Source organism: Sceloporus occidentalis, unplaced genomic scaffold (genome assembly GCF_023333645.1).
Source record: "Sceloporus occidentalis isolate IW3139 unplaced genomic scaffold, rSceOcc1.0.p SCAF_1, whole genome shotgun sequence".
NCBI classification, from domain to species: Eukaryota; Metazoa; Chordata; class Lepidosauria; order Squamata; family Phrynosomatidae; genus Sceloporus; species Sceloporus occidentalis.
In genome coordinates, this window is record NW_028316981.1 from 79568172 (window position 1) to 79593633 (window position 25462).

The window sequence follows — 25462 nt, forward strand, 5'->3', positions numbered from 1 at the left end:
GTGGCCAAATGCCAGTGCTGCAGCCACTCCCTCACAAGCCACAAGGTTGGGAGTTCAATCCCAGCTGGGGGCTCTGGGTCAGCTCAGCCTGGCATCCTCCCAAGGTCACTCAAATGAGTACCCAGGTTGTTGGGGCCACTTTGTAAACCGCTCAGGGAGTACCTAAGCGCACTGATAAGTGGTACAGAAACGTACTTGATATTGCTATATGTGGCCAACAAGAGCCAGTGTGTGGCTCAAATCCTGGTTCAGCCACAGAAACCCACGATGGCTGCCTCCTCACTGCAGAAATAATCCGGTGTGACCCCACTTTAACTGCCTTGGCTCAATGCGAGGAGAGTCTGGAAATTAGTTTTATATATATATATATATATATATATATTAATTCACTGCATATATACATTTCACTACAAACACACATGAACTTGGACCAATGGGGCCAGCCCTGGGTATAGACAGCCATCCCTATTGTGCTAAGAGAAGGAGCCACCGCTTCCCAGTGTCTCCAAACGGACCCAGCTTTGCCCTGGCTTTGCTCCTAGGCGACGGTCACGCGCGGGAATCCCGCCTGGAGCCCTCCGGGGCTGCCTGTGACGTCACCAGCGCGTCATCGCTGACCCGCCTCTCCTCGACCAATCGCCTTCTTTCCTTTGCGTGAGGAATGGATTCCAAACGCGAGTCGGGCTCCTTCACTCGTTTCCCCGCCCCCCAAAAGGCGGCTTCAGCCAATCACAGGAGCAAGAGACGTTTACCCTCTCTCACTCTCGATCGCCAATGGGAGGGAGGAGGGAGAAAAAGAAAGAAAGAAAAGGAAAACGCTGCAGCCAATGAGGGAAGGACGAGGGCTTGGGCCGGGCGGGGATTGGCTAAGGCGCGCAGGCAGTGGGCGTGGCTACAATGGAGGCGTTGTTGGAGGCGGAGGCGGCTGCTGAGGTGCCGGGCGTTAGAGAGGGAGCGGGCGCGCGGACGGCTGGGCCCCGATGGAGCTGGAGAATATCGTGGCCAATACGGTGCTGCTCAAGGCGCGCGAGGGTGAGTGGCGGCTGGTGGCTGAGGGAGGCTGTCCCAGAAGCCCCCGCGCGCTCTGGTGCCAGCCAGGGCTGCCCTGAGGGCAGGAGGGTGGCCAGGGAGGTCCTCCTCTTGCTCCTCACAGCCAAGGAGGACCAAGGCACCGCAAAATGGAGGACTTCCCTGAGGAGGACAGGGCCCAAGGAGAAGCTAAGCCACACTTAATAGCAATGTTAGCCCAGTCTTCTTCTTGGCCATGCTCAGAATGGAGGACCTTTGGAGGGGTCCTCCTGGGCAGAAAAATAAGAGCAGAACAATGTTCATAAACAAATGTAAAGCCATACTTCTGAGTTCTGATCAAAATGGAGGGCCTCTGAGGGGGATCCCTCCTGGGCAGAAGGCTGGGATGAGGGAGACCCCTGGGAAAAGGAGGACGGCTGGGCCTTGGCAGCGGCATGTCTGGCGGTGAAGGGGCACCTGGGAAGGGGGAGATGGTGCTGACCCTGCGAGCAGGGCCCCCAACCCCTGAGGTTGACAAAAGGGAAACCCACGACCCCGCGAGCCAAGTAGAGAGCAGTGGCCAAAGGCCCTCCTTCTCCAGGACATGCCCTACAGACAGTTCAACCTTGTGTCCAGGAGGAGTTCCAAAAGGTCCTCCATTTGGAGCAGGACTCTGGAGCACGGATTTAACGTTTATATTGATGTTCTTAGCTTTTATTTGGCCATGTCCACTATTTTTCTTTTCCAGGGCATGTCCTACATTTCGGCCTTCTGTCCAGGAGGAATTCGAAAATGTTCTCGTTTTGGGGCATGACTAAGATCCAAAACACACTGCAGAAATCATCCAGTTTGAGACTGCTTTAGCTGCCCTGGCTCAGTGCGAGGGAGTCCTGGAGATGGGGGCACCTGAGCTCTCTGACAGAGAAGGCTAAATGTCTCACAAAACTACAGTTCCCAGCATTCCCTAGCATTAAGCCAGGGCAGTTAAAGCAGTCTCAAATTGGATTATTTCTGCAGTGTGTTTTGGATCTAAAAAGTACGGATTTATATTTATATGTGCATTTTCAGCTCTTTCCTTCCTTCCTTCCTTCCTTCCTTCTTTTTTTTATCATGTCCAGCATTCTTGAGTGTCCTACGTTTTACAGCATTGTGTCCTCCTTTACAGTCAGGACACCAGGTCACCCTGTGTTGAGAGAGAGGGTGGTTGTAGGGGGTGTTTGAACAGGGTTACTTAATGTCCTAACCGCAAAGAAGGACCAGGCACCACAAAATGCAGAAGCTTCCAAGAAGATGGAGGGCATTACCAAATAAAAGCTAAAAACACTTAATATATATGTAAATGCATGCTTCTCAGTCATGCCTAAAATGGAGGGTATTGTGGAATTCTTCCTGGACAGAAGGTTGAAATGTAGGACATGTCCTGGAAAAGGAGGGTGCCTGGTCACACTGTGTTTGAAAGGCCTGGGAAAGGAGCTGCTCTATGCCCAAAGGTGGGAGGGGGCCCCCAAATAAAAAAGGAGACCCAGTGACTTGAGTGGGTTGGGGCAGTATGTTTCCTTTTGGTAAACCCAATTGCTTCTCTGTGCCTTGATAAAGCCTTTACTTCCTCTTTGGAATCCAGCATGTGTTGTGTGCCTTCAAGTCACTTCCAACTTATGCTGACCCTAAGGTCATTGTATCATGGGGTTTTCTTGTCAAGTTTTTTCAGAGGGGGTTTACTATCGATTGCCATCCTCTGAGGCCGAGGAGGTCATTAAAGTAGTAAGCCAAACTTTTAGGAGTGGGATCCCTCCTCCTATCTAGTGAAACAAAAATGGCAATGAGCATTGAAATCCTCCCTTTGGGTTTTTTTGTGGGTTTTTAGGACTACGTGGCCATGTTCTAGAAGATTTTCTTCCTGACGTTTAGCCAGCATCTGTGGCTGGCATCTTCAGAGAATGCTTTGCCTGGAAAAAGTGGGTCTATATATACTGTGTGAGCCTGGGAATGCAGGAGTGATTTGCATGTGTTTTGTTCTGTGCTGATGGCTGGCCTCAGGCTGGGAGGCTAATGCAAAGGAGGATTAATGTCTGCTAATTGGTGATCAGTATCTGCTGGGAAAGCCCCTGACTCTGAATGGTTTCCCATTTGCATTTGCTGAGTCTGTATTTTGCTGTTCTTCAGGACTGGTAGCCAAATTCCTTTGGGATTCTGCATGCTGCATTCTAGAGAGGCCTATGCATCACACAAGTTAACTCTAAGTGGAGCATCAAAAGTTTATATTGTAGTACAGTACATAATGACATGGGTTTTCTCACAGGAACAATGTTCTCTTGCCATAGAGTGGCAGAAATATTATGGAATTGGCTTTTGGCTCTGTGTGGGTGATGCTAGCTAGAATGGGTTGCTCTATCAAACAAGGTACAGCTGGATAGTGAAAGATTCTGGGTTTTTATTTTTTATTAAGCATCAGTGATCTAGATCAGGCCCTCTGTTACTAGGATTCATCTTCTCATATTCTACCCATCTTGTGGTTGTTATAGCATTAGGCTATCTGTGCTGAGAATCTGCAAAACAGTGGAATCACCAATGAAGATGTGTAAAATAATATCCTCTTTAATCTGCACATGGGGAAGAAAATGAATGGGGTAGAAGATGGAGCAACCCTTTCACTACTGAATGAACTCTTTTCCAGAGCCTTGAATGCCCTCCTTGAGCAGCACATTAGCATTCCTTCCCCCAGCTCCCAATTAATTTCTTGACTCTTTTAGACAATAACAGATCTAGGCAAGTAGGACACTTCTGGCAGACAGATAGAAGCCTATGTGTTTGTTATTGCAAACCTACTACTTTCATTCATATACTTCCTGGCCTCTCGAACATATTGGGAGAATTTCGGTCCTCTGTATAGAGGTTTGAGAGGACTGTTCATCGTATACATCTGTGCAGCTTTTATCTATATGTATTCTTCTAGTGGACATGAAGGAGCAAGAGACAGCCTAGAGCACCAAAGACACACCACCTGATTTGTGAAAGTCCCATCCCTCTCTGCTTCAGTTCCTGAGATTTTGGGCCAAAACAGACAGGTTTTTTGGACTGCCATCCAGGTGGCTTCAGAGCACGGCGTTTATATACCACACGTTCTGAAACTGCCTGGAAGCTGGCTTCAAGCCACCCCAGCTACCCAAACATGGGCTGGCTTCTGGGCACTCCGTCGGCACAGCATTTACACACCGTACACCACCGGAGCATCTTAAAGCAGGCTTCCAGCCACGGTGGGGTGGGAAAAGCCAGTTTTTTGCCAGCCAAAAAAGAGCAGCTCTTTGCTGCTCCTTTTACAGCCAGATTGAAGGCGGATTGGGGCTGCGGCATGTGGTTGCTGTGGCCCCAATCTGTTTTTGGAAAGTGGTTGCTGTGGCCCCAATCTGTTTTTGGAAAGAGGTGAAACGGACTGCTTCAAGAGGTCTGTTTCACCTCTTTGTCAGGTGTCGATTACACATGAACAAAAGCTAAACATCTTAGGATGCAGACTTCCATACAATCTGATGTCATAAAAGCAGTGGGCATCCGTTGCTTTAGATTAACTTCTTTGGATTAATTTATTTAAGGGCAATGATGACTTTGCATCAAAGGCTGTGTGTGAGATGGGGTTTTTTTCTGCTGTTGGTCCAAAACACACTGCAGAAATCATTCAGTTCAAGACTGCTTTAATTGCCATGGCTCAGTGCAAAGGAATCCTGGGAATTGTAGTTTATTGTGGAAGTAGAGCTCTCTGACAGAGAAGGCTAAATTGTCTCACAAAACTACAGTTCCCAGAATTCCCTAGCATTGAGCCAGGGCAATTAAAACAGTCTCGAACTGGATTATTTCTGCAGTGTGCTTTGGACCATTATTACTGACTGGATGAGAGATATTATTTTGTCTGTCCATGTGTATGTGGCATGACATGAAGTTGATTGAAACTATAGTGATGGAAGCTTTCATTCAAATTGGCTAACTAAAATGTCCTTGCATCACAGTCCGAGAAAAGTGTAATAAAACCATCAATTTACAGCCTTGCCTTTCCACTCATATGTATCCACCTTTACAGTCCATTCTATTGGAAATACTGCTGATGTTCCATGAGGGTTTTTTTTTTTTTGTCTAAATGCATTGTTTTGTGTGAAATGAGAGTAAATTTATCCAGATTTTGGTAGTAGCCACACTTGAGTGTCTTTGTCTTAGAAGTATGTCCAGTGAGGTTTACTTTCAAGTAAATGGCCATAGGGTTGCAGCCTGTTCTTTGAACTAGGAAGCTTTTTTATGGAAGAAGTCTCCCACGCATGAAAGAGCTATCATGTAGTGCCACCCAAAGGAGAGCTTTAAGAGCTTTATATGGTCTGACTTTTTAGCAAGGAATTTTGGTTTCTTTCATCCAGAAAAACAGGTGTTTCCTGGTCATTAGATAGCTTCCTTGAGGGAGAGAAGCTATATAAAAGGATTTCCAACAATTGCCCTGTTAAGAGGCTTTTTCAAAAAACTGATTTTGAATTACCTCAGACAAATATTCAGAACCTTAATTTATAGGATTTAGTGTTGGTACGGACTGAAGCATGCACAAATGCAGAAGAAGTGGAGAATAAGAATGCACTGATATAGTGAAAGATTAAAACTGAGGTCCTGAATTCATTATAGGGTTTGTAGTGATTGATAAATGTTTGGATGTTGAAGTGAAAAATATGAATAGTTCAGAGGCATCTAAAAATTGAGATGGGATGAAGGAACTTTTTAACCATTAGAGTGACTTTCATGATAAGAGATGTAAATAGAATTCAGCAATGATAAATTTAAGGCTGTTATAAAGAGGTTTCAGCTACATTCAAAATGGTGATCTAGGAATCTCTTGTCATTATTGACTTCTTCGAAGCAACTATGAAACCATCAGGTCTGAAAGACTTTCTGGCAGGAACTTAGGATTCCTCTCAACTTTGCCTAGTCTGCCATTATCCAAATGGACCTAGAGGAAATTTAAATTCTGCCCATTAAATGTTTCCTATTACACTGATCAGACTAAGAGGTCTGTAGCTCCAGATAGCTATATGTTACTGTATACTGTACATTAGCTCATGCCAAGGTCTTCAGATATTGTCAACAGTGCAGTCCTATTGAGTTCACAAGGACCTACATCCAGATAAGTATATGTAGGACTGCAGCTTCTATTCCCTTTTCAAGTGTGGGGCAGAGCATCTTCAAGACTGAAATAATGAGATGGAGAGCTTCAAAAGTTAATGATTTCAGATCTCACTGTTTTTAATCCATTTCATAACTATGAATACATGAGGCTAGAATTCTTAAACTGTCTCAGTGGCCGACAGTCTTAGTTCTCATAAGAATTATGCCCTGGATGTGTAGACAATGAATCTGATGCAATGGACTGTAGTCCAGAAAAGCATGTCCCATAATACTAATTTAGTCTTTAGGTTAATTGTTTTGCTGTAACAGACTAACAGGTCTACTCCTTTGCATAAAGTTGGCATGTAGTATTAGTTCAATATAGGAAAGTTGTTGTGCTATTTCATGCATCCTAGAAGTGCTCTATACCACATAGCTACTGAGATCTGCTATTTTCATGGGTTTTATTCACCATTTTGTAACTGATCTTAAATAGCTATTTAAATTCATTGGTGTTCTTGAGCTTACCATAAATTTCCAAGGTGGCCTCTAAGAACCACTTCAAATGTGACAAATATCCTATGCAGAAACTGCTTCTGTGTAGGAAAAAAATATGCACAAGTCTTGCTGTATAGCAGGTCTTCATTTGACATGTCCCTCAGTACTAAACATGTTGTCAGATTCTCCTGTTTACAGGACTGCTTGTAATAAAAACAGCCCTTTATATCATGGTAACTTGGTGCTTCTATTCCTGGTTAATAATAATAATAATAATAATAATAATAATAAAAAATCGTTCATTTATTAACCGCTTTTCCAACGATCAAAGTGATGTACAGAAATTGTTAAAAACAGACAATAAAAACAGTAGAAACCACATCTTAAAAGTACATAATTAAAATAGATTAAATGCGACCAAAATTTAAAAACATCCAATGACATTATTAAAATCAAGAATCATAGATACTATACATTGATAGGGGAATATATTCTTAAACGGAATTAGGAGGGAAGGCTTGAAGGAAGAGATGAGTTTTTAAAGCCTTCTTAAAGGCTTCCACTGATCCACTATGGCGGATCCCTTCAGGTAAGGCATTCCATAGAGAGGGCGCCACGGCCGAAAAGGCCCTTTGTTGAGTGGACGCCAACTTCACCTTAGGTTGGTTAAGAAACATTTTTCCAGAAATTCTCAGTGTGCGGGGAGGATTATGCAGGGAGAGGCGTTCCCTCAAGTAACCCGGTTTATGCCACAGCTGAATATTGTGGAGCCATAATTTATGCCTGGTGAAGTCAAGAGTTTTGCAATATTACTTTTTGGACCATGCTTCCCAGAATCCTCCAGCTACTGTACCTTCTGGCCCTTTTGTGGTAGAATTACATTCTCATAATGTTTTTTCTCAATATTATACCAAGCCAGCAAGGTGTAATGGTTTGAATATTGAACTAGGAATTTGATGTTGTTGTTGTGTGCCTCCAAGTCATTTTTGACTTATGGTGACCCTAAAGCAAACCTATCATAGGGTTTTCTTGGCATGTTTCTTCAGAGAAAGTTTGCCATTGCCATCCTCTGAGGCTGAGAAAATGTGACTTGCCCAAGGTCATCCAGTGAGTTTTTGTATTTGAGTGTGGAAACAAACCCTGATCTCCAAAGGTGTAGTCCAAAGCTCAAACCAGTACACCATGTTGGCTCTGAAGACCAGGGTTCAAATCCCTGCTCAACCATGGAAACCCACTGAGTGACTTGGGGCACGACACACTCTCTCAGCCTCTGCAAGCCCCTCTGAACAAATCTTGCCAAGAAAACGTGATAGGTTGCCATATGTCAGAACAAAATGAAGGCACATAACAACATTATTTAGGGCAGATTTCTTATGTTACAGTGCCAAACTGGAAGGAGATAATGTCATTTACCAAAATTCAAATAGCTATAAGATAGTGACTCTGAATACAGGGCTTTATATGGATGTAAACCAGGGGGGAGAATCATGTGGCTTTCCAGAGGTTGTTCATTTTTTCATCCAAGGAGCCCAAGCCAACCTAGTCAGTGTTGAACAATGCTGGGAGTTGCAGTCTGTCAGGATCTGGAGAACCATATGACTCCCATCCCTGATGTAAACAAGTAAGACTTCTGAATTCTGGTTATGTCTGTTTGCTGGTTTTGCATAATTCTGCATTTAGTTGAAGAGAGCCGGTGTGATGTGGTGGTTGAGTGTTGGACTATGACTCTGGAGATCAGGGTTCCATTTTCAGCTTGGCCATGAAACCCACTGGGTGACCTTAGGCAAGTCACATGCTCTCATACTCAGGGGAAATCAGTGGCAAATCTCCTCTGAATAAATCTTGTCAAGAAAACTCCATGATAAGTTTGTGTTAGGGTTGTCATAAGTCAGAAACGACTTGAAGGTACACAACAACAAATTACCGTTATGTGGAGTATGGAGGCACATCCACATATGCCAATGTGTGTTGTGTTTTTTTTTAAAATGCAAAACTGGTCTTGACGTTAAGGGGTAATGAAGGCTTTTCCTTTAATTGTGTCTTTTATTTTTTTGAAAGCTGATATGTTTAGGATGTTAAGTTGTGTACTTAGTGAATTGAATTTTCAAATATTTTTTCATGGGATGGTATTGCGACTTTATTGTATGGGTAGCGGAGAGGAAGAAGGAAGACCCACTTTCCTTCTTTCAAATTGCTTTTGCTTTGGTAGCTGTGCATGGACTTTGAAGATAAAATTGCATGCAGTGGTTGAGCTGCTGCCTTCCTTCTCGTTCTTTGTGATGGATTTATTCTTGAAAGATAGAAACAGCTCTGCCTTTGTTGAGAGGAGAATCTGGGAGACTTCCATCATTGGCACAACTCAGGAGCAGAGACCTCCGCATCCCCTCCTTTGCCAATTGGCTCCTCCCTTCAAAATAGTTGCAGCTGAGAGTATTGTGCAGCTGGCTGCCCAGTGTTTTGAATCACTTCCTTCCTAGGTTTGTACAGACAGACATATATGGCACAACTACTGGTCCCTTTTAGGCAATGCCTGTTTTCTAATGAGAAGGGAAGAATTTACTATCCACCTGGCATCTGCAGTGTTTATCTCCCCACCCAGCACTCTATAGTGCTGTAAAATGTTGACAGTAACTTACTGGGTGACCTTGGGCAAGTCACACACTCTCGGCCTCTGAGAATGGCAATGCCAACCCCCCTCTGCAGAAACTGGCCAAGAAAACCCCATGATATATTTGCCTTAAGGTCGCCATAAGTCAGAACCGACTTGAAGGCACACAACAACAACAACAACAGAACTGATCACAAAACCAATGTGTTTTCAGTCTTCAAGGATGTATCTAAGAGGCAGCATTAAGCCACTTACTTCCGATCTAACAATGTTATCTATTCTGCAGTATTTCTCAAACTTGGGGCCTTGTTTTCTAGACTCTTGCCCCCATTTCCCTTTATTAAAATGAGCTTGACTGGTGCCTGGGTGTTCCAAAAATTAATATTTTTTATATAGCCCTTGGAAAAAGTCCACCACTGAAAATATGATTACTTGTTCCATAGATGTAGCTGTAACAGACATTATCACCCCCTTCTTTTCAGGAGGTTGCTTACTCTCCTCATCCTGCATCATTTGAATAGTTACTTGTAAACGGTTTAACAGGAAATATGTGTGGCAAGGTACAGGTTAACCACATGGGTTCTTTGCTGAGTTGTTTTAGTTGTCTTGTTGACAGATAATACTTAGAAACAAATGGACAACCTTCACTTCTACTTTAAAAGGGTCAAGATGGAGTAGCTGGTGGGATTGGATAATGGAAGAGTACTTTTAAATCCCTGTTCTACCACAAAGCTCAATAGGTAGTCTTATAAGTATCTATTTCAGTTTCTAGATCATAGGTGGGAAACTGTGGAAGGCTGAAGGGCTGCATTAGCTCTCCAGGAGATATGGAAGTGCCCAATTTCCTCTGTGCCCACTCCTGCAAAACAAACAAACAAACAAAACAACAACAACAACAAATCAAGATGTACCTCAGTGCCCCCCTTCCTCTGAGGTGAAATATAAAATAATTTGTTAAAATATAATAGAATGAAGAAATACAGATAGATAGATAGATAGATATGATATGATATGTTGTATATATTAAGAATATAAATTAATTTTAAAAAGAAAAAATCAAGATGTAGGGTTGTTGTTTTTGGCCAAAATGCCCTCCAACACTCTCTAGTGGATATATGAGGGATATTCACCATGTTTGGGAGCCATTCTGGTCCCCTTTAGGCCCAGGAGAGGCTGTCAGCCCAAACAGCTTTCTGTTCACTACCATTATCAAACCTCCCCTGCCAAACCCTCTCTTGGGCCCTAATTAGCTTCCCCCCCAGGGGAGGGAAATGTGACAGAAATTTTCCCCACTCCCTCAAGAGGTCATTTTGGCACAAAATATTGTTTTGAACATTTTTTCCCCAAAAGATTTGTTTGACCACAGGAGTCCAGGGGCTCCAAATGTGTTGGAAATGCCCTCCACAACCCTAGAAGGCATTTTAATCCCTGAAGGTGATCTGGTAGTTGCAAAAAGAGCCCTGCAGGTCACCCTTGCCTGCCTACCCCTGTTCTCAGTAGTTTGATGCGTAGATATTAAAATTGTAACTGCCCTGTTCCCTTTTTGTTCTTGTAGAAAGGAAAGCTACATTTTCCAAAAAAAAAAAAGGATCTGCTGGGACATTCTGGAAGGGCTTACTCAGGGCAGTAAAAAGGCCCAGTTATGTTACTTGGTTGGGTAGAAAGGGGATGACTCCTGCTCTGTAGGTTTTTAGGTTTTTTTAAACTTATGACATGATACGAGAAGTAGGTGGCCTCTATAAAACTTGCAATATCTTTAGTTCATACTGTATGTAACAGAGCCTGAGAATGGGCTGAAATGATTGAGTGGTTAATCCTAACACCTCCCTTGTATTGTTGTTCCAAAATCTGCAGTGCTACTTATTCTGTTTTCAAAATGCTAATCTGCCATCCTTCCATGTATTGGGTAGGAGAAGGAAAGTACTAGTATTCTTTATTGTCTCAAGCTCATGTTTAATTTATGGTTACCCTATGAGTCAGTTTCAACACTATACAGGAGCTTTGGAATGGTTGTCTTTTGACACTTACCCTTCTAGGCCAGTTTCCTTTTCTTGTGTACACAAAGACTTGGCACTGAGTGACTATACTCTAATATGCACCTGTAATTGCAGCATGGAAAAGAATCCTGGAGATCATATTTCAATGCATTGTGTGTATTTATCTAGTGAAGGTTGGTTACAGGGAGATAGTTCATGACCTTAACCAGTGTCTACACCTCATTTTGTCATTTAATTTGTGATTAGAGGTAGCTTTGGCTTCTGAAATTCTGATGTGGACAATGGTAAGGAAATACCTTGGAAAACATCTGGGCCCACGGTTTCCAGGTCACATTTGAACTGAATTTGATGGTGGACAACAATTGATAAAGAGACATCATAAGATGTGTCTTCTAGTCAACTCCTTTTCTTAGTTATCTCACGGCTTTACTTGTTTCGTTGTCCCCCCTCCCCCCCATTCTATGTGTCATACAGGTGGAGGTGGAAACCGAAAGGGAAAGAGCAAAAAATGGCGCCAAATGCTGCAGTTCCCCCATGTCAGCCAGTGTGAAGATCTTCGACAGATGTTGGGTGAGGAATATGCTTGTGATGGCAAGAGGTCGAGCGCTGCCCTCTCCATCTTGCTCTCCTGAGTGTAAGGCAATGTTGGCTTCAGTGTAATGGTGAAGCCTGGAGTGCTTGGCACAAGGGCTTGCTCATTAATCCTATTGTCAGATGGACTTGTTCAAATACTTGATTATCATAGTTATCTACTTCATTGTCTACTTCATTGTAGACAATTCATTACCCAGTGGTTATCTACAGTGTTTCTGCAGTCACCTATGCCCAAAGTGATTTACAGTTATCATGTGCCCAAAGTGGTTTACAGTTATCATGAACAATAAAACACAGTAGCTGTGAATAAGCAAAAGGCAACACTAGGGGGGAAAGTAATTTGTAACAAAGCATACCAATAAAAAATGGAAGTAAGGCAACAACAAAAATCCAACACATGTAATTATGTTCAATATTGAAAAGAAACAAGTACTGATCTAAATAAAAATTAACAAGCCCAACTCCCCACAACGCATACTGGTTTTATTGCAAGGGACCACAACAACTTAGCTAAATACAGTTCAGAGAGGAATGGAGACCTATGAAACCTGTGAAAGAGAAAAACTGTTGAACAGGCATATTATCATCCTTTTCCTAAGTGAGACCTCCAACTCATGGGTGGAGGAATAGTGGCAAACAGAGTGGATGAAGAATAATTCCTGTAGCATGTGTCTTTCTCCTAAAAGATTGCTGTGATTATCCGAAATGGCCAATGCTGCTCAATTTCTTCCCCTTCTCCAGGCCTTTGTAAGCTCCCTCTCTTTTCTCTTTGTCAACAGGCTTTTGTTCATTCCTATTCTCTCCTTTTCATATTATTTACCATGTATACTCATGTATAAGTCAACATCTTGTATAAGTCAAAATCAGGGATTTTGAGATGACCTGTGGATAAGTCAAAGGTAAAATTTGGGTCTCAGTACTCTTCCTCCCCACCTGCAGCCCAGCTGCCCTTTTGGGAGACAGCTGAGCTGGGGAGGAAGCTTCACGGGCAAGCACTCGCTCTTCCTCCTCTTCTGCAGCCCGGCTGTGACTTTGGGAGACACTCAGACTGGAGAAGCGGAGGGAAGGTATGCATTCCCCCCCCCCGCCAAGTCTTTCCCCAGTAGGCTGTCCCTCAGGGAGACAGCTGAGCTGGGGAAGAGGCTCCAGCTGACCCAGGTTTTTTGGATCAATTTTTAGCAACATTTTTTGACTTATACATGAGTATATACAGTTCCCTTCTTGACATCCAGTAACCCTTTATCTTCTCCTTTCTGTGATGTCCCACACTGCTTATATTGATTCTATGTTTCTTTAGGAGTATCTGGCTTCTTTTTTGTTGTTGTTGTCCTTTCTCTCTCTCTCCCCCCTCCATGGTGTTTGCAGCTTGAGTGGCTGCAAAAAGCATGGATTGTTCAGTCCACCAGTGTCTTAAAAAAGTTTCCAAGAGCTGCAGAATGCCAGGATATCTTTGTTGGCTCAAGGATTACATATGTGAACAGTCAAGCCATATGTTGTTTTTGAGCCAGAGTTTGGCCATCGCAATGTAAGGCAACTTCATAGGTCCATGAGTATCTCTCTCTCCTTGCAAAGTATACTTAGCCTTATTGAATCAGATGATTTGCTACTTTCCAAAGAAGCATGAGCAAGCTTCTATTGCTCTCTCTCCTGGGCATCACGGCATTGATTCCAGCTACTTCTGTCCCCATTATTCTATTCTGACTCTTTCTGGGGAATGCCAGCTCTTTCTTCCCTGATTCTAGACTCATTTGAAGTGCATGGGGTGAAGATGTTCATTTTTTCTGACTCTATATCCCTTTTTCTGCAAGTTTACCTCTCTCTTTTCACTTATCAGTTGTAATTAAACTTACCTAGCAAGATGAAATAATGTAGTCTTCTAACCTCAGCTCAATGTTTAAATTGCACCTCCTTCAGCTTATCGTAGCTGGGATTTTTTCTTGCAATCGGTGTGCCAAGCCAAGGACCTATAAAAATGAAATTTGTTACTTTCTCACTAAGGACTCCCCTTTAAATCAGGAATAGAAACAGCCTTTCAGATGTTGATGGATTGCAGCTCCCATCATGCCACTAACTGTGCTTCCTAGGGCTAAATGGGGTTATAGTCCAAGAGCATCTGAGGGGCCACATGTTCTTCAGTCTTGCCTTAGGTCATTAGAAATAAAAGGAACTGTTGGGATTACAAATTTATGTAAAGTTCCTGAGATGCAGAAAAGGATTTTGCAAAGGGTAGCTCATTCACTGTCCATAAAGCTCAGTGACAATAGGTCTTGTCACTGAAAATATTTGTTCAGCCTCTGTTAGAACCTCTGGACTTATTAAATGTCTGGTAGAAATATCAGTTTTATCACAAGTGGAAAAGGTTATTCTTTTCCCCAGGATCACATTCCTTATATCATTAAATATTAAAAGGAAGCTGCACATACATGGCTTAAATTCCATTATTCTTCTAGTGAGCTCAGATTTAGTGACTTGGTTTGAGATTTAAATTTATTTTGGTATGGAATGCTTTTCTTAACAGTTTCTAATAGGTTGTCTAGTGATATAGCTGCACGAAAGAAGGGCTAGGTAGGCTGGCAGTTTGAATCAACAGGGGACCACAAATGTTGGTCTGGCTTGCTAGTCAGTGCCTATTTGTGATTGCCACAAACTTCCTCCCATGTACATTCTAGCATGCATAGAGGAGAGATGCAGGGACATTTCACTTGCATGGTGTATGCAGTGGTTAAGAAATGGGAGAATCGCTAATGTTGCTCAGTAGTCCCGCTGTTTTCTACCACCTTGAAAACTGCAATGGAAATGGTTCTTTTCCCTTGAGATTCTGCCTGGTGCTCAATGTTCTACTTGCCAGTGGCCCTGGGTGCTGTCCCCCAGTGAATGGAATTATACGTGTTAAGCTTTTTAAAAATATCTTAAGTACAGGAACTGAGAGTGATGGCACTGGTTATGTTTTTAACTTCCATTTAGTACTAACACTCTTGAGAAGTTCAAGCTGACATAACTGAGCATTAGTGTGAAAAGGCTATTGAATTGTGGTGAGAAGTTCATCCTTTAAAAACCTCAGTGAGTGTGCTGTATGCTTTAGCCACACTGATGTTTGTATTACTACCAGGGAGATTGATGGTTTCACTATATAGAAAATTGCCATGTACCTACTAGACAACTGATCAATTTAGCTTAATATTGTCTGCACTGACTAGCAGTGGTTCAGGCAGGAGCCGTTCCCAGCATTATCTGAAAATGCTGGGGAATGAACCTGGGTCCTTTTGTTTATAAAGTACAGTGGGCCCTTGGTATCCGTGCGGGATCCATTCACATGCCCCGTGGGTACCATAATCCGTGCATGCTCAAGTCCCATTGTCCTCAGCCGTGCCACCATTGAAGACAATGGGACCTCCATTCCATCTCCCCCTCCCCCCAAAACCTGCCTTGCCACTCTTACTGTGGCAGGAGGCTGCCCCTTCCCCCACCTTCTCCTCTTCTCACCACCACAGCTGCTGTGCAGTTGTGGCCACCTCTTTTTCCTCCTTCTCTCCCCCCCTCCTCGGCCATCACCACGGCCGTTCCCTCCCTCCTCTTCCTCCTGCGCCTCTTCCTGGCCAGCCACTGCCACAGCCGTCGCTTTTTCCTCTTCCTCCTCTCACTTCCTCCTTGCACCTCTTCCTCCTCACTCCTTTTTCTCTCCTGGCTGCCGCTGCAGCCACTCTCTCCTCCTACTCCTCACTCCTCTTTCCCCTCTGGCCGCTGCCATGGCTGTTCTTCCCTCCTCTGTCACCCCCACCCACGGACTTGACGTCTGTGGATGCTGAATTCCGCAGATGGCAAGTCCGCGGATACAGAGGGTGGGCTATACATTGTATGTCATTGAACTACAGTGTGCCTGCGTCATATGCAGGTGCGCTATACGTGGATTTTTAGCATTTGAATGAATGGGGGGCGCGCCCAGGTTGCGCATGCAATACCACCACAACGCCGTGTGCACAAGCCCCATTCAAGTGAATGGGGCTCAAGCATACGCGTTTTTTGGCTTACGCGGGGGGGGGGGTCCGGAACAGATCCCCACGTAAGCCAAGGGCGCACTGTATAGCGTTTTCCCCTTGTTCGGTTAAATGTGTTCAGTTCATTTTGTCTTCTAAATCTTCAGTTTTTCTCTTGATTATCACAACTCTGGACTAAGCCAGGGATTCTTAATTCTGCCCATAATGTTGCCCAGGCCTTTTCTTTGAGTGGTTTCACTTAATTATTCCTTTCGATGTGCATTATCTTGTGTTTAATGGAAGGTGAAAATTCACTGTTGGTGTTCTGTCAGTATTCCAATGCTGACCTGTGACTTGTATTCCAATGCTGACTTGTTTTCTGCAGAACCTACTATTTGACCTCTCGGAAGTGGTGATTAGCCTAACCTAGCTGAGATTGCTTTTCCTCTCCCTGTCCTTGCTATTGGAATGATTTCCTGTGCTCTCTCTGTCCTGTAAGATGCTTCTTCTGTCTTGGTTTTTGCAGCCTGCCAGAAAATGCTGCTTCCACAGTTATAACTACTTTGAATGTTATATCCGGTTTATACAGCCAGTACAAAATATAAAAATGTGATCTACAAGAGAGTCAGATACAGTATTTGCAAAGATGTCTGCTGCTCAAGGACCCACAGGTTCACTAGAGTCTTCTTCAAAAGACATACAGCTGCCCTCTGTAATGTGTGGAATATTCCTGTGAGGATGCCTTCTCTTGTTAGAGTTGTAATCTGTGAAGACCTTTCTTAGCCTCTAAAAAAACCTTTTATGAGACAGATCTTCCTAACTCAGAGTTTCTGCCCGATACACAGTTCTTGCCTGTGGTAGAACTTGATCCAGTGGAACAAGGTTGGGCAGATGGCCAGGCAGGCTCTGCTGTTAGATTTCTCCCATTCACAGTAAGCCATCAAAAGTTTCCAGTTTCCAGTTCCCAGTAGTTTAGCAGCAGCAAAATGCTGCCTCCACTTTACAGTTAGAATGCTGAAATGAAGATAGCTTTGAGGTAAACAAATGCAGATTTGTGTGTAAGCTAAAAATTAACAGATTGATGTGCTGTTCATGTACTCAGATACCTAATTCTTCAACACTGTGTCTGCCTTCCTGAGCTACTGTTTAACACCTGTCTCTGGTTGGTAGACCCTCAGGGTTCTAGTGGTGACAGGGGGAACTAATTAGATCCTGCGAGCATAATGTCTGCCCATTAGAGCAATGAAGGATTCTCTAAACTTGCCTTGCTCTGAACCCATCACCTTCCTTCATTCAATACACTCATTTCCTGTCAGAAAAGGAAATGGTGCAGCTTGCATATGGCCTCTTCCCCCCCCCTCCCCCCTTTCAGAGTTGGCAGTTGTTTTCTTTTAGTGTATTCACATATCAGGAAACCGCAGCTTCCTTAGAGAAACTGATGCACAGGGGAGGAAAGCACTTACAACATGCTCTGTAAAAGAATAGGGGTTGGGTGATTTGTAGAAGAGAGGCTTCCCGGGAAATGATGACTGTATTGATTGCAGCATGGTGGGTAGATCTATGAGTTGCTACTGTTGGCTCAGTTGAGATATTAGACACTGAAAGCAAATGAACAATGATAAAAATCCCTGTTCTTGCCAAATACTTTTTTGCAAAAACATTTCTCTTTTAAATGGCCCATCTGTACTTGTCCTGTACTTTAACAGATTGGGATTGTGTCCTGTCTCCAACATTTCTCCCCAGAAATTATGGCTGCCAGGTATCTATATTGGTCCACCTATTTATTGTTAACTACAGTCAAGTAGACTTTGGCTTATGGGTACCTTATGAATGAGAGATCTCCCAAGTCACCATATCATCAACAGCCCTGCTCAGGTCTTGCAGACTCAGGGCCTTGGCTTCCTTGATGAAGTCTATCCATCTGTAATGCAGTCTTCCTCTTTTCCTATGGCCATCTATTATTGTCTTTCCTGGTGAGACATGATATGTCCAAGGTATGATAGTCTCAACTTAGTTGTCTGTGCTTTTAGGGAAAGTTTGGGCTTTATTTGCTCTAGGGCCCATTTATTTGTCTTTTTGGCAGTTCAAAAACCACATTTCAGATGAGCTGCTTCTCTTCCTATCTGCTTTCTTCACTGTCCAATTTTCACAGTCATACATAGCAATCAGAAATACATTTGCACGGACAATCCTGACTTTGGTATTCAATTATATATCCTTACACTTGAAGAGCTTGTCTTGTTCTTTCATAGCTGTCCTTCCAAGTGCTAGTCTTCTGATTTTGGGACTGTAGTCTCCATTTTTATTGATGACAGAGTGATGGTATAGGGAATCTTTCACTATTTCAGTCTCTATCATCAACTTTAAAATTACCATATATACTCGACTATAAGTCGACTTCATGTATAAGTCGAGGGCAGTTTTTGGAGCCAGAATTATGAATTTTGCTATGACCCATGGATAAGTCTAGAATAAAACTTAGGGGCATACAGCAAAGGATCTAAAGGATAAAGCAAAGCAAAACAATGTCAAAGAACTTACAAAATTCCAGCAGACATAACTCTTTGTGTTCACTCTTAAGAATGGATGGATGAGAGACTAGAGGGGTTTAGTGCTTCCAGGACAGATTATACTCTTGATTTTCACCAGGGGATAGTTCATTCTTTTAAATAAGAGTTAAATTACAGTACTTACATTGAACCATGGATAAGTCGACTCAGGTTTTTGGGGTCAATTTTTGACCTAAATTTCTAGACTTATACATGAGTATATATAGAATGTATATCATCTGTGGTCATTATTTTTTCCCATAATGTTCAACTGTAAATTTGCCTTTACACTTTCTTGCTTGACTTTCTCCAGTAATCATTCCAAGTCTTTGCTATTTTCTGCTAGTAGTATGGTATCATTTTCATAACTTAAATTGTTGAACTTTCCTCCAATTTTTACATCACTTTTCTCTGATTCTAATCTTGTTTTATGTGTGACACAATCAGCATACAAGTTAAACAAATAGGGTGGTAAAGTGTAGCTTGGCTGGACATCCTTGCCAGTTGGAAACCATTCTGTTTTTCCATATTCTGATCTGATGGTGGTATCCTCAGTACATGGCAAATCTGAGATACATGTTGGTGGGTTACTTTTCTTGAAGACTGCTCCCAGAACTACTCAAGCAGTATCCCAGTGTCTTCAAAAAAGTAACTTTTTCCAGTGATGGAGAAGAATCATGGGTTGATTCCATCTCATTGCTCCGAATAGGCAGGGAAAACAGACTTGAAGGAATCGCCACCAGAGGGAGCAATCCCCACCATCCCTCAGTCTGTTTCCTGCATTGGCTTTGAGTAGGCTGTGTTTTTCCTTTTCTCTTCATTTACTTTGTCTTAAAGACTTTAATATTTCTTCTGTTCTTCTTATATTCATGATCTGTTCTCTCCTGCCTTGGCAACTACCTACAAAAACAACTATATTTTCTTTAGTCTTTGCTCTATCCCATTGACTTTCTAACTGCTAAAGCAAAGCCAGGCATGGAGGGACACTTCAGAAGCTCTACATTTACATTTGAGTCTAAATCCTGTTTCTTTGGATCATCTTACTTCCTGTCTTTTCTTAGTTTCCAGCAAGAAAGAAACTAATTCTGCCATGTCTCTGCATCTTGTGCGATCAGGACCATGTAAGTCACACCTAAGGCCACAGAATCTGTTACTCTGAGGAGGCTGCCCTGTTGCCTCTCTGTAGAAGTCATTGCTCTAGATCTCCTTTTCCACTTGGGAGACTTGCCCAGATCAGTGAGTCACAGAGAAACAAAGGACTTGGTAATTTAATAAGGGAACTGAATGTCATTCCTCTTTTCCTCCCTCCAATCACATCACAGTTGGGAGGGAGATTGTCTTTACGACTTAGAAGGGAAAGGAACAGAACCCCTGATGTATAAATGTCAGGCTGAGGGCAGAGAGGGAAAGCAAGGAAAATTTAATCTAGGGACTGTGGGCTAGACTTGTAGTTTTGCAAAGCAACTGTTCCAGTGCAGGATGGTTGACCTGTCTTCACTTTAAAAGGAAAAATGAGAAGGGCAAGTAAGTCATAATCAAAAACAAGGCAAGACTCAAGCTTGTATATAAGAAGATCCTCCCTGGGGAGGTGCAATAAACTCCATTTTGTAGTTAAAATAAGTAAACTTTATAATTAATTAATTAATTGGGTTGATTCTTCCTCTCTCACAAAACAAAACTTTTTGAGATCCAGCTGGAAACAGCATAAATAAGTGGTAGGTAACTTGCGGCCCGCGGGCCGGATGCGGCCCGGCAAGGCCTTGGGACCGGCCCCAGCTTGGTCCTGCCGCCGATTGCCGCCGGAGCCTTTGGCCTCTCGTGTGAGGGCATGGGGCCTTTGGCCTATCAGGAGGAGGCGGGCAAGGGGGGGTCAAGCAGGGGGCAATTGTTTATAGAAGCCCCCGAAACATGCATTTATATTAACATTTTTTTAAAAATCAGCAAATTTTTTTGCATGTCCTCCTTTAAAAAAAAAAAGTGTTCTCCATTTGAAAATTTTGTTCTACATTTGTCCTGATTTATTTATTTATTTAAGTTTTCAAAAAAATTATTTATTATTTTTTTTTTTGCTCCAATTTTTACATCACTTTTCTGTGAGGGACAGCAACCCGGCCCCCGGCTCAAAAAGGTTGCCTACCTCTGGCATAAATAGTAGTGGGCACCTCTATCCTGCTGCTTGGGGATTCTGAAGCATTTGTAACCATAAGTTCAGTTTCCTGAACTTTCTGCTCAGCAATTAAAGTTTGAGGTGAACCAACAGAAGTACTTGGTTTTGTGTGGAAAGGTTTAATAAAAATTGACTAATGGCTATTTCCTCTCCAGAAAGGGATTACCACAGTTTGTGTGAGAAGCAACCCATTGGCCGGCTGCTCTTCCGGCAGTTCTGTGAAACGCGACTTGAGCTTATGCGCTGTGTCAAGTTCTTGGATGCTGTGGTAAGTACAGCTACATGAGACCCCACTCCCTGCCTGGATAGTAGAGCATGACCCCTAACTAACTGCACTTCGCAATCAAGGGATCTTGGCACAAGGTTTCTTTCAAAGCTAAATCTTAACTCTGTTCTTGTTTCAGCAAATGTTCTTCTCAGAGCAGAAACATGAGTTAAATATTGGGAAATGATTGGGGTATTGACTTACCCAGAGGGTATGCTGTCATAAATGATGAAAAGCTTGAGAAAGTTCTTTTTAGACTAAAAGGAATCCTCCTTGTCAGCAGCTAGCCATGCTGGCTGGAACCAGGGATCTGGGGGTTGTCGTTTTTAAAACTAACTTTTGGCAGCTCTGCAAGTGAGGGATGTTTTACCTTACTATAAGAAAATATGATTGATTTGAATTCTCTTTGTATTTTTATCCTTAAAAGAGGCCCATAGAGTAAGTTGGTAATGTTTCCGTCTCATTCTATATAGGCAGAGTATGAAGTGACCCCTGATGAAAAACAGAAACAATGTGGGCAGCAGCTGATCGAGACATACTTGAAACCTCAGGTGAGAGTAGCTAGCTTTCTGTTACTGTACTGATGGGATATGGTTTTGCTAAGGAGCAGGTGCTTGAGTCAAGCACGTGCCTGGATATTACCAACATGGAATATTACCATCTCTGCCAAGGACAGATGTCAGTACTGGCATTCATGGACAAATGCCAGAGCTTTAGAGGCCCAACCAGGTCTTACACCAGTATGTTACTGTTATTCTCTGTGTGTGTGTGCAAATAAAGCCTGAAACTGAAAACAGAAGCACTCAAATGGTCTTGGTTGTATCCATCTTCTACCAATGCTTTTGGACCTTGCTCATGACACAGCAATGAAACCTTGGAGGCAGGGAGATGGTGGCTGCTGCATCTGTCCATTTCAGTGTTTTTCCTTTCAGTGCTGGCCCCACAGAGTTGTGTTGCAGCCTTGACAGTGGCCCACAGCTGACCTGACATAATTTCTTTCTGTTGTCTTGACACTGGCAGAAAAGATGTTATGTGGTTGTAAGCAAACTTTCTCTGCTGATTATTTGTTCTGCTATTTGTACCATTGCCTCTGGGAACCCCAGCAAGGTGGCAGGCAATTCAAGAAGACCTGGAGGGGTTTCTTGGATTGGTTCACCTCAAACCTGGCCCTGGACATGACCATACCAGTCAGTAATACCTACAAAAGTATGATTCTCTTGTTTGGCCCTTTGCCTTCAGAGTGTGGACCATGTGCCTGAAGTGCCCTTGGAGCTGGTAAATCTGTGTTCTGAACGACTGGAGCAGGAACCGGGTAAAGAGCTCTTTAAGGAATCTACCAAGTGAGTGGGGGGATTGGGAAGAATTTATTTTCTGATGTGAACATTTTTCAAGGCAGTAGTCACTATCAGTGGCTGTTTTTTAGCATGATATATTTGACTATTCGTCAATGACAAGTTTTGGATTTAGTTGCATAAGCATTATTTCCCTGATTTAGGAAAGCCAGTTGGCACTGTGTGACAGAAGGGTGGTGTGTATGTGTGTGTATGCCAGTCCATCTGACCATGCCCCCTTTATAATATTTATTTCATTAGTTATTCAACCCTTCACGGTGAGCAGAGTGGAAGAGCAGTCATCCTAGTCATTTATTTATTTATTTATTTATTTATACATACTCTGCCTGACTTGAGAACAATGTGCCTTTATTAGAAAGCTCAGGGCATTGTCTAAATGCTTATGGAGCATTTTGCTGAAGATAAGCTGGTCTGCATCTGGCTAGAGCCTGGATGGACAATAGCCAGAAAGCCATATGAAGCTGTCTTGATGTCAGTAAAAGAAAAGCAGAAAATAGAGAAGGACAGGTTGCTTACCTGTAACAGTATTTCTTTGAGTGGTCATTTGTGAATACACACAAATGGGTTATTGTGCACCTGCACAGTAAACTTTGGAAATTTCTGGAATCACTGGGCAAAACTACTTTCTGGTGGTAGAGTGGTGGTAGCAGTGACTGAAGATCTTAGCACACAGTTTATTCCTGACAACCAAATACAGGTTATAGTCATCAAATTACAAAAATAAAAATAATTAAAACCCTTTAAAACTTTTACAGTGAGCAGGACACGACTGAGGAGAGGATGGGTAGGATTTGTATGTATTCGCAGATAACCACTCGAAGAAATACTGTTACAGGTAAGCAACCTGTCCTTCTTCGTGGCCTCAGTGAATCACACAAATGGGTTAAACTGACAAGCTTCGGTCAGTGGAGGAGGAAGTGTCATGATACCAGTTGTAAAGTTCAAACAAGTTGTATTTATTTAAACAACAACAACAATAATAACAATGCTTTTATTTAAATAGCACTGTAGATTTGCACAGTGCTGTACATACAAACAATAAAATAGATAAGAGTAAACCTGCCCAATAGCATAATACATATAAATAATACATAACAATACAGGAAAGGGTTCAATAAAAGAGGCAACAAATTAAAAATGTCCAATAGCAAATAATAGTCATGCAATGCCTGGGAACGCTTCTCTGAACAGGATGGTCTTCAACTCAGTTTTGAAATTAGTTAAAGAAGTGATGATCCATGCTCGTGGGGGAAGGAGGTTCCAGGAGTGAGGGGCAGCAAGTAAAAAGGGACGAATCCAGGACGGGGCAGTGAAAATCCTAGGCTGAGACAGCAGACCTTGACTACCAGAACGGAGGGCCCAAGCGGGAAGGTGAGGAGAAAGAAGGTCTGATAAATAAGGAGGGGCCAGCCCATGGAGGGCTTTAAAAGTCAGCAACAGGAGCTTATACTGAATACAGAAGGGGAAGGGGAGCCAGTGAAGGGATGATAATAAAGGAGAGATATGGTTGGAGTGGTGGGCGGATTTAATAATGCGTGCAGCTGAATGCCGGACAGAAATTAAAGGACGGAGGTGAGAGAGAGGAAGGCCTGCCAGAATGAGGTTACAATAGTCTAGTTGTGAGATGACCAGAGCATGGACCAGGGTCTTGGCAGTAGAGGCTGAAAGAAATGGACGGATTTTTTGCAATATTGTAGAGAAAGAATCTACAGGCCTTGGCTATGGCCTGGATCTGGGAGATACACGACAGAGAAGAATAAAAAATGAAACCAAAACTGCAGGCTTCCTGGACCAGTCGAATAGAGATGTCGTCAACAGAATCAGAAAAGGAGTATTGAAGGGAGGGCTTAGGTGGAAAGACAAGAAGCTCCATCTTGGACATGTTGAGCTTCAAACGTCGATGGCACATCCACTGAGAGACATCTGTGAGACAAGATGAAACTTGCTGTTCAAGGTCAGGGGTGGAAAGGTACAGCTGAGTGTCATCAGTGTACCGATGCATACTTATCAAATTTGCAGATGACACCAAATTAGGAGGAATAGCTAATGCTCCAGAGGACAGGATCAACTTTCAAAATGATCTGAATAGACTAGAAAGCTGGGCCAAAGCTAACAAAATGAAATTCAACACAGAGAAATGTAAGGTACTGCACTTAGGGCAGAAAAATGAAATGCACAGATATAGGATGGGGGACGCCTGGCTGAATGAAACTACATGTGAAACGGATCTGGGAGTCCAAGTAGACCACAAGTTGAACATGAGTCAACAGTGCGATGCGGCAGCTAAAAAGGCCAATGCAATTTTAGGTTGCATCAATAAAAGTATAGTGTCTAGATCAAGAGAAGTAATAGTGCCACTGTATTCTGCTTTGGTCAAGCCCCACCTGGAATATTGTGTCGAAAAGGACATTGAGAAACTGGAGCGTGTCCAAAGGAGGGCGACTAAAATGGTGAAAGGTCTGGAAACCTTGCCCTATGAGGAATGACTCAGGGAGCTGGGGATGTTTAGCCTGGAGAAAAGAAGGTTAAGAGGTGATATGATAGCCCTGTTTAAATATTTGAAAGGATGTCATATTGAGGAGGGAGCAAGCTTGTTTTCTGCTGCTCCAGAGAACAGGACCTGGAACAATGGATGCAAGCTCCAGGAACAGAGATTCCACCTCAACATTAGGAAGAACTTCCTGACAGTAAGGGCTGTTCGACAGTGGAACACACTCCCTTGGAGTGTAGTGGAGTCTCCTTCCTTGGAGGTCTTTAAGCAGAGGCTAGATGGCCATCTTTTGGGGATGCTTTGATTTAGATTTCCTGCATGGCAGGGGATTGGACTGGATGGCCCTTGTGGTCTCTTCCAACTCTACGATTCTATGATTCTATGGTGTACAGATGATAAGAAAAACCAAAAAAGCTGATAAGTTTTCCTAGGGACAATGTCTAAGAGAAAACAAAAGGTGACCCAAGAGCCCTGAGGAACTCCAACAGATAATGGAACAGAGGATGAGGTCTGACCACCTGTGACCGCTGCAAATCTTGAACTTGAAAGTGCATTTGTCAGAGTCATTTAACTTGATTTAAAAAGGCACATATAACATGCAATACCTTTTGTCTGTGTTAACTTTCTTAGTTTTAACAGCATACATAACATGTAATGCAATGAATTATTTCAGTGTAAACCCGAAATCAACACTGCCTTCCCAAAAGCAGCATCCCATCTGGCCCTATCTAATGAACGTCAATGGCTGGGACCAGACAGCAGCTTTAGAGACATCCTTCAAAGGCATCCCAGTCAAAAAAGCAGAGGCTGTCACTACTGCCCTTGTTGA

The 25462-nt window shown here is 42.9% G+C and overlaps 1 protein-coding gene across 5 annotated transcripts in view; it reads left to right on the forward strand.

Annotated features, from left to right (window-relative positions):
* Nucleotides 1-956: 956 nt before the first annotated feature.
* LOC149321691 (G protein-coupled receptor kinase 6) overlaps nt 957-25462 on the forward strand; it is a 46320-nt gene continuing 21814 nt past the window's right edge. For 2 of the 5 annotated variants that reach the window (XM_089526991.1, XM_089527017.1), the window contains exons 1-5: nt 957-1032; nt 11716-11811; nt 20681-20793; nt 21264-21341; nt 22030-22130. In XM_089526991.1, the coding sequence (XP_089383117.1) occupies nt 981-1032; nt 11716-11811; nt 20681-20793; nt 21264-21341; nt 22030-22130 (440 nt within the window). In that variant the 5' untranslated portion in view covers nt 957-980. Of the gene's footprint in view, nt 1033-1156; nt 1241-1284; nt 1341-10009; nt 10179-11715; nt 11812-20680; nt 20794-21263; nt 21342-22029; nt 22131-25462 lie in introns of those variants that run through there. The other 3 variants (XM_089527004.1, XM_089527010.1, XM_089526998.1) reach the window with 3 other exon arrangements.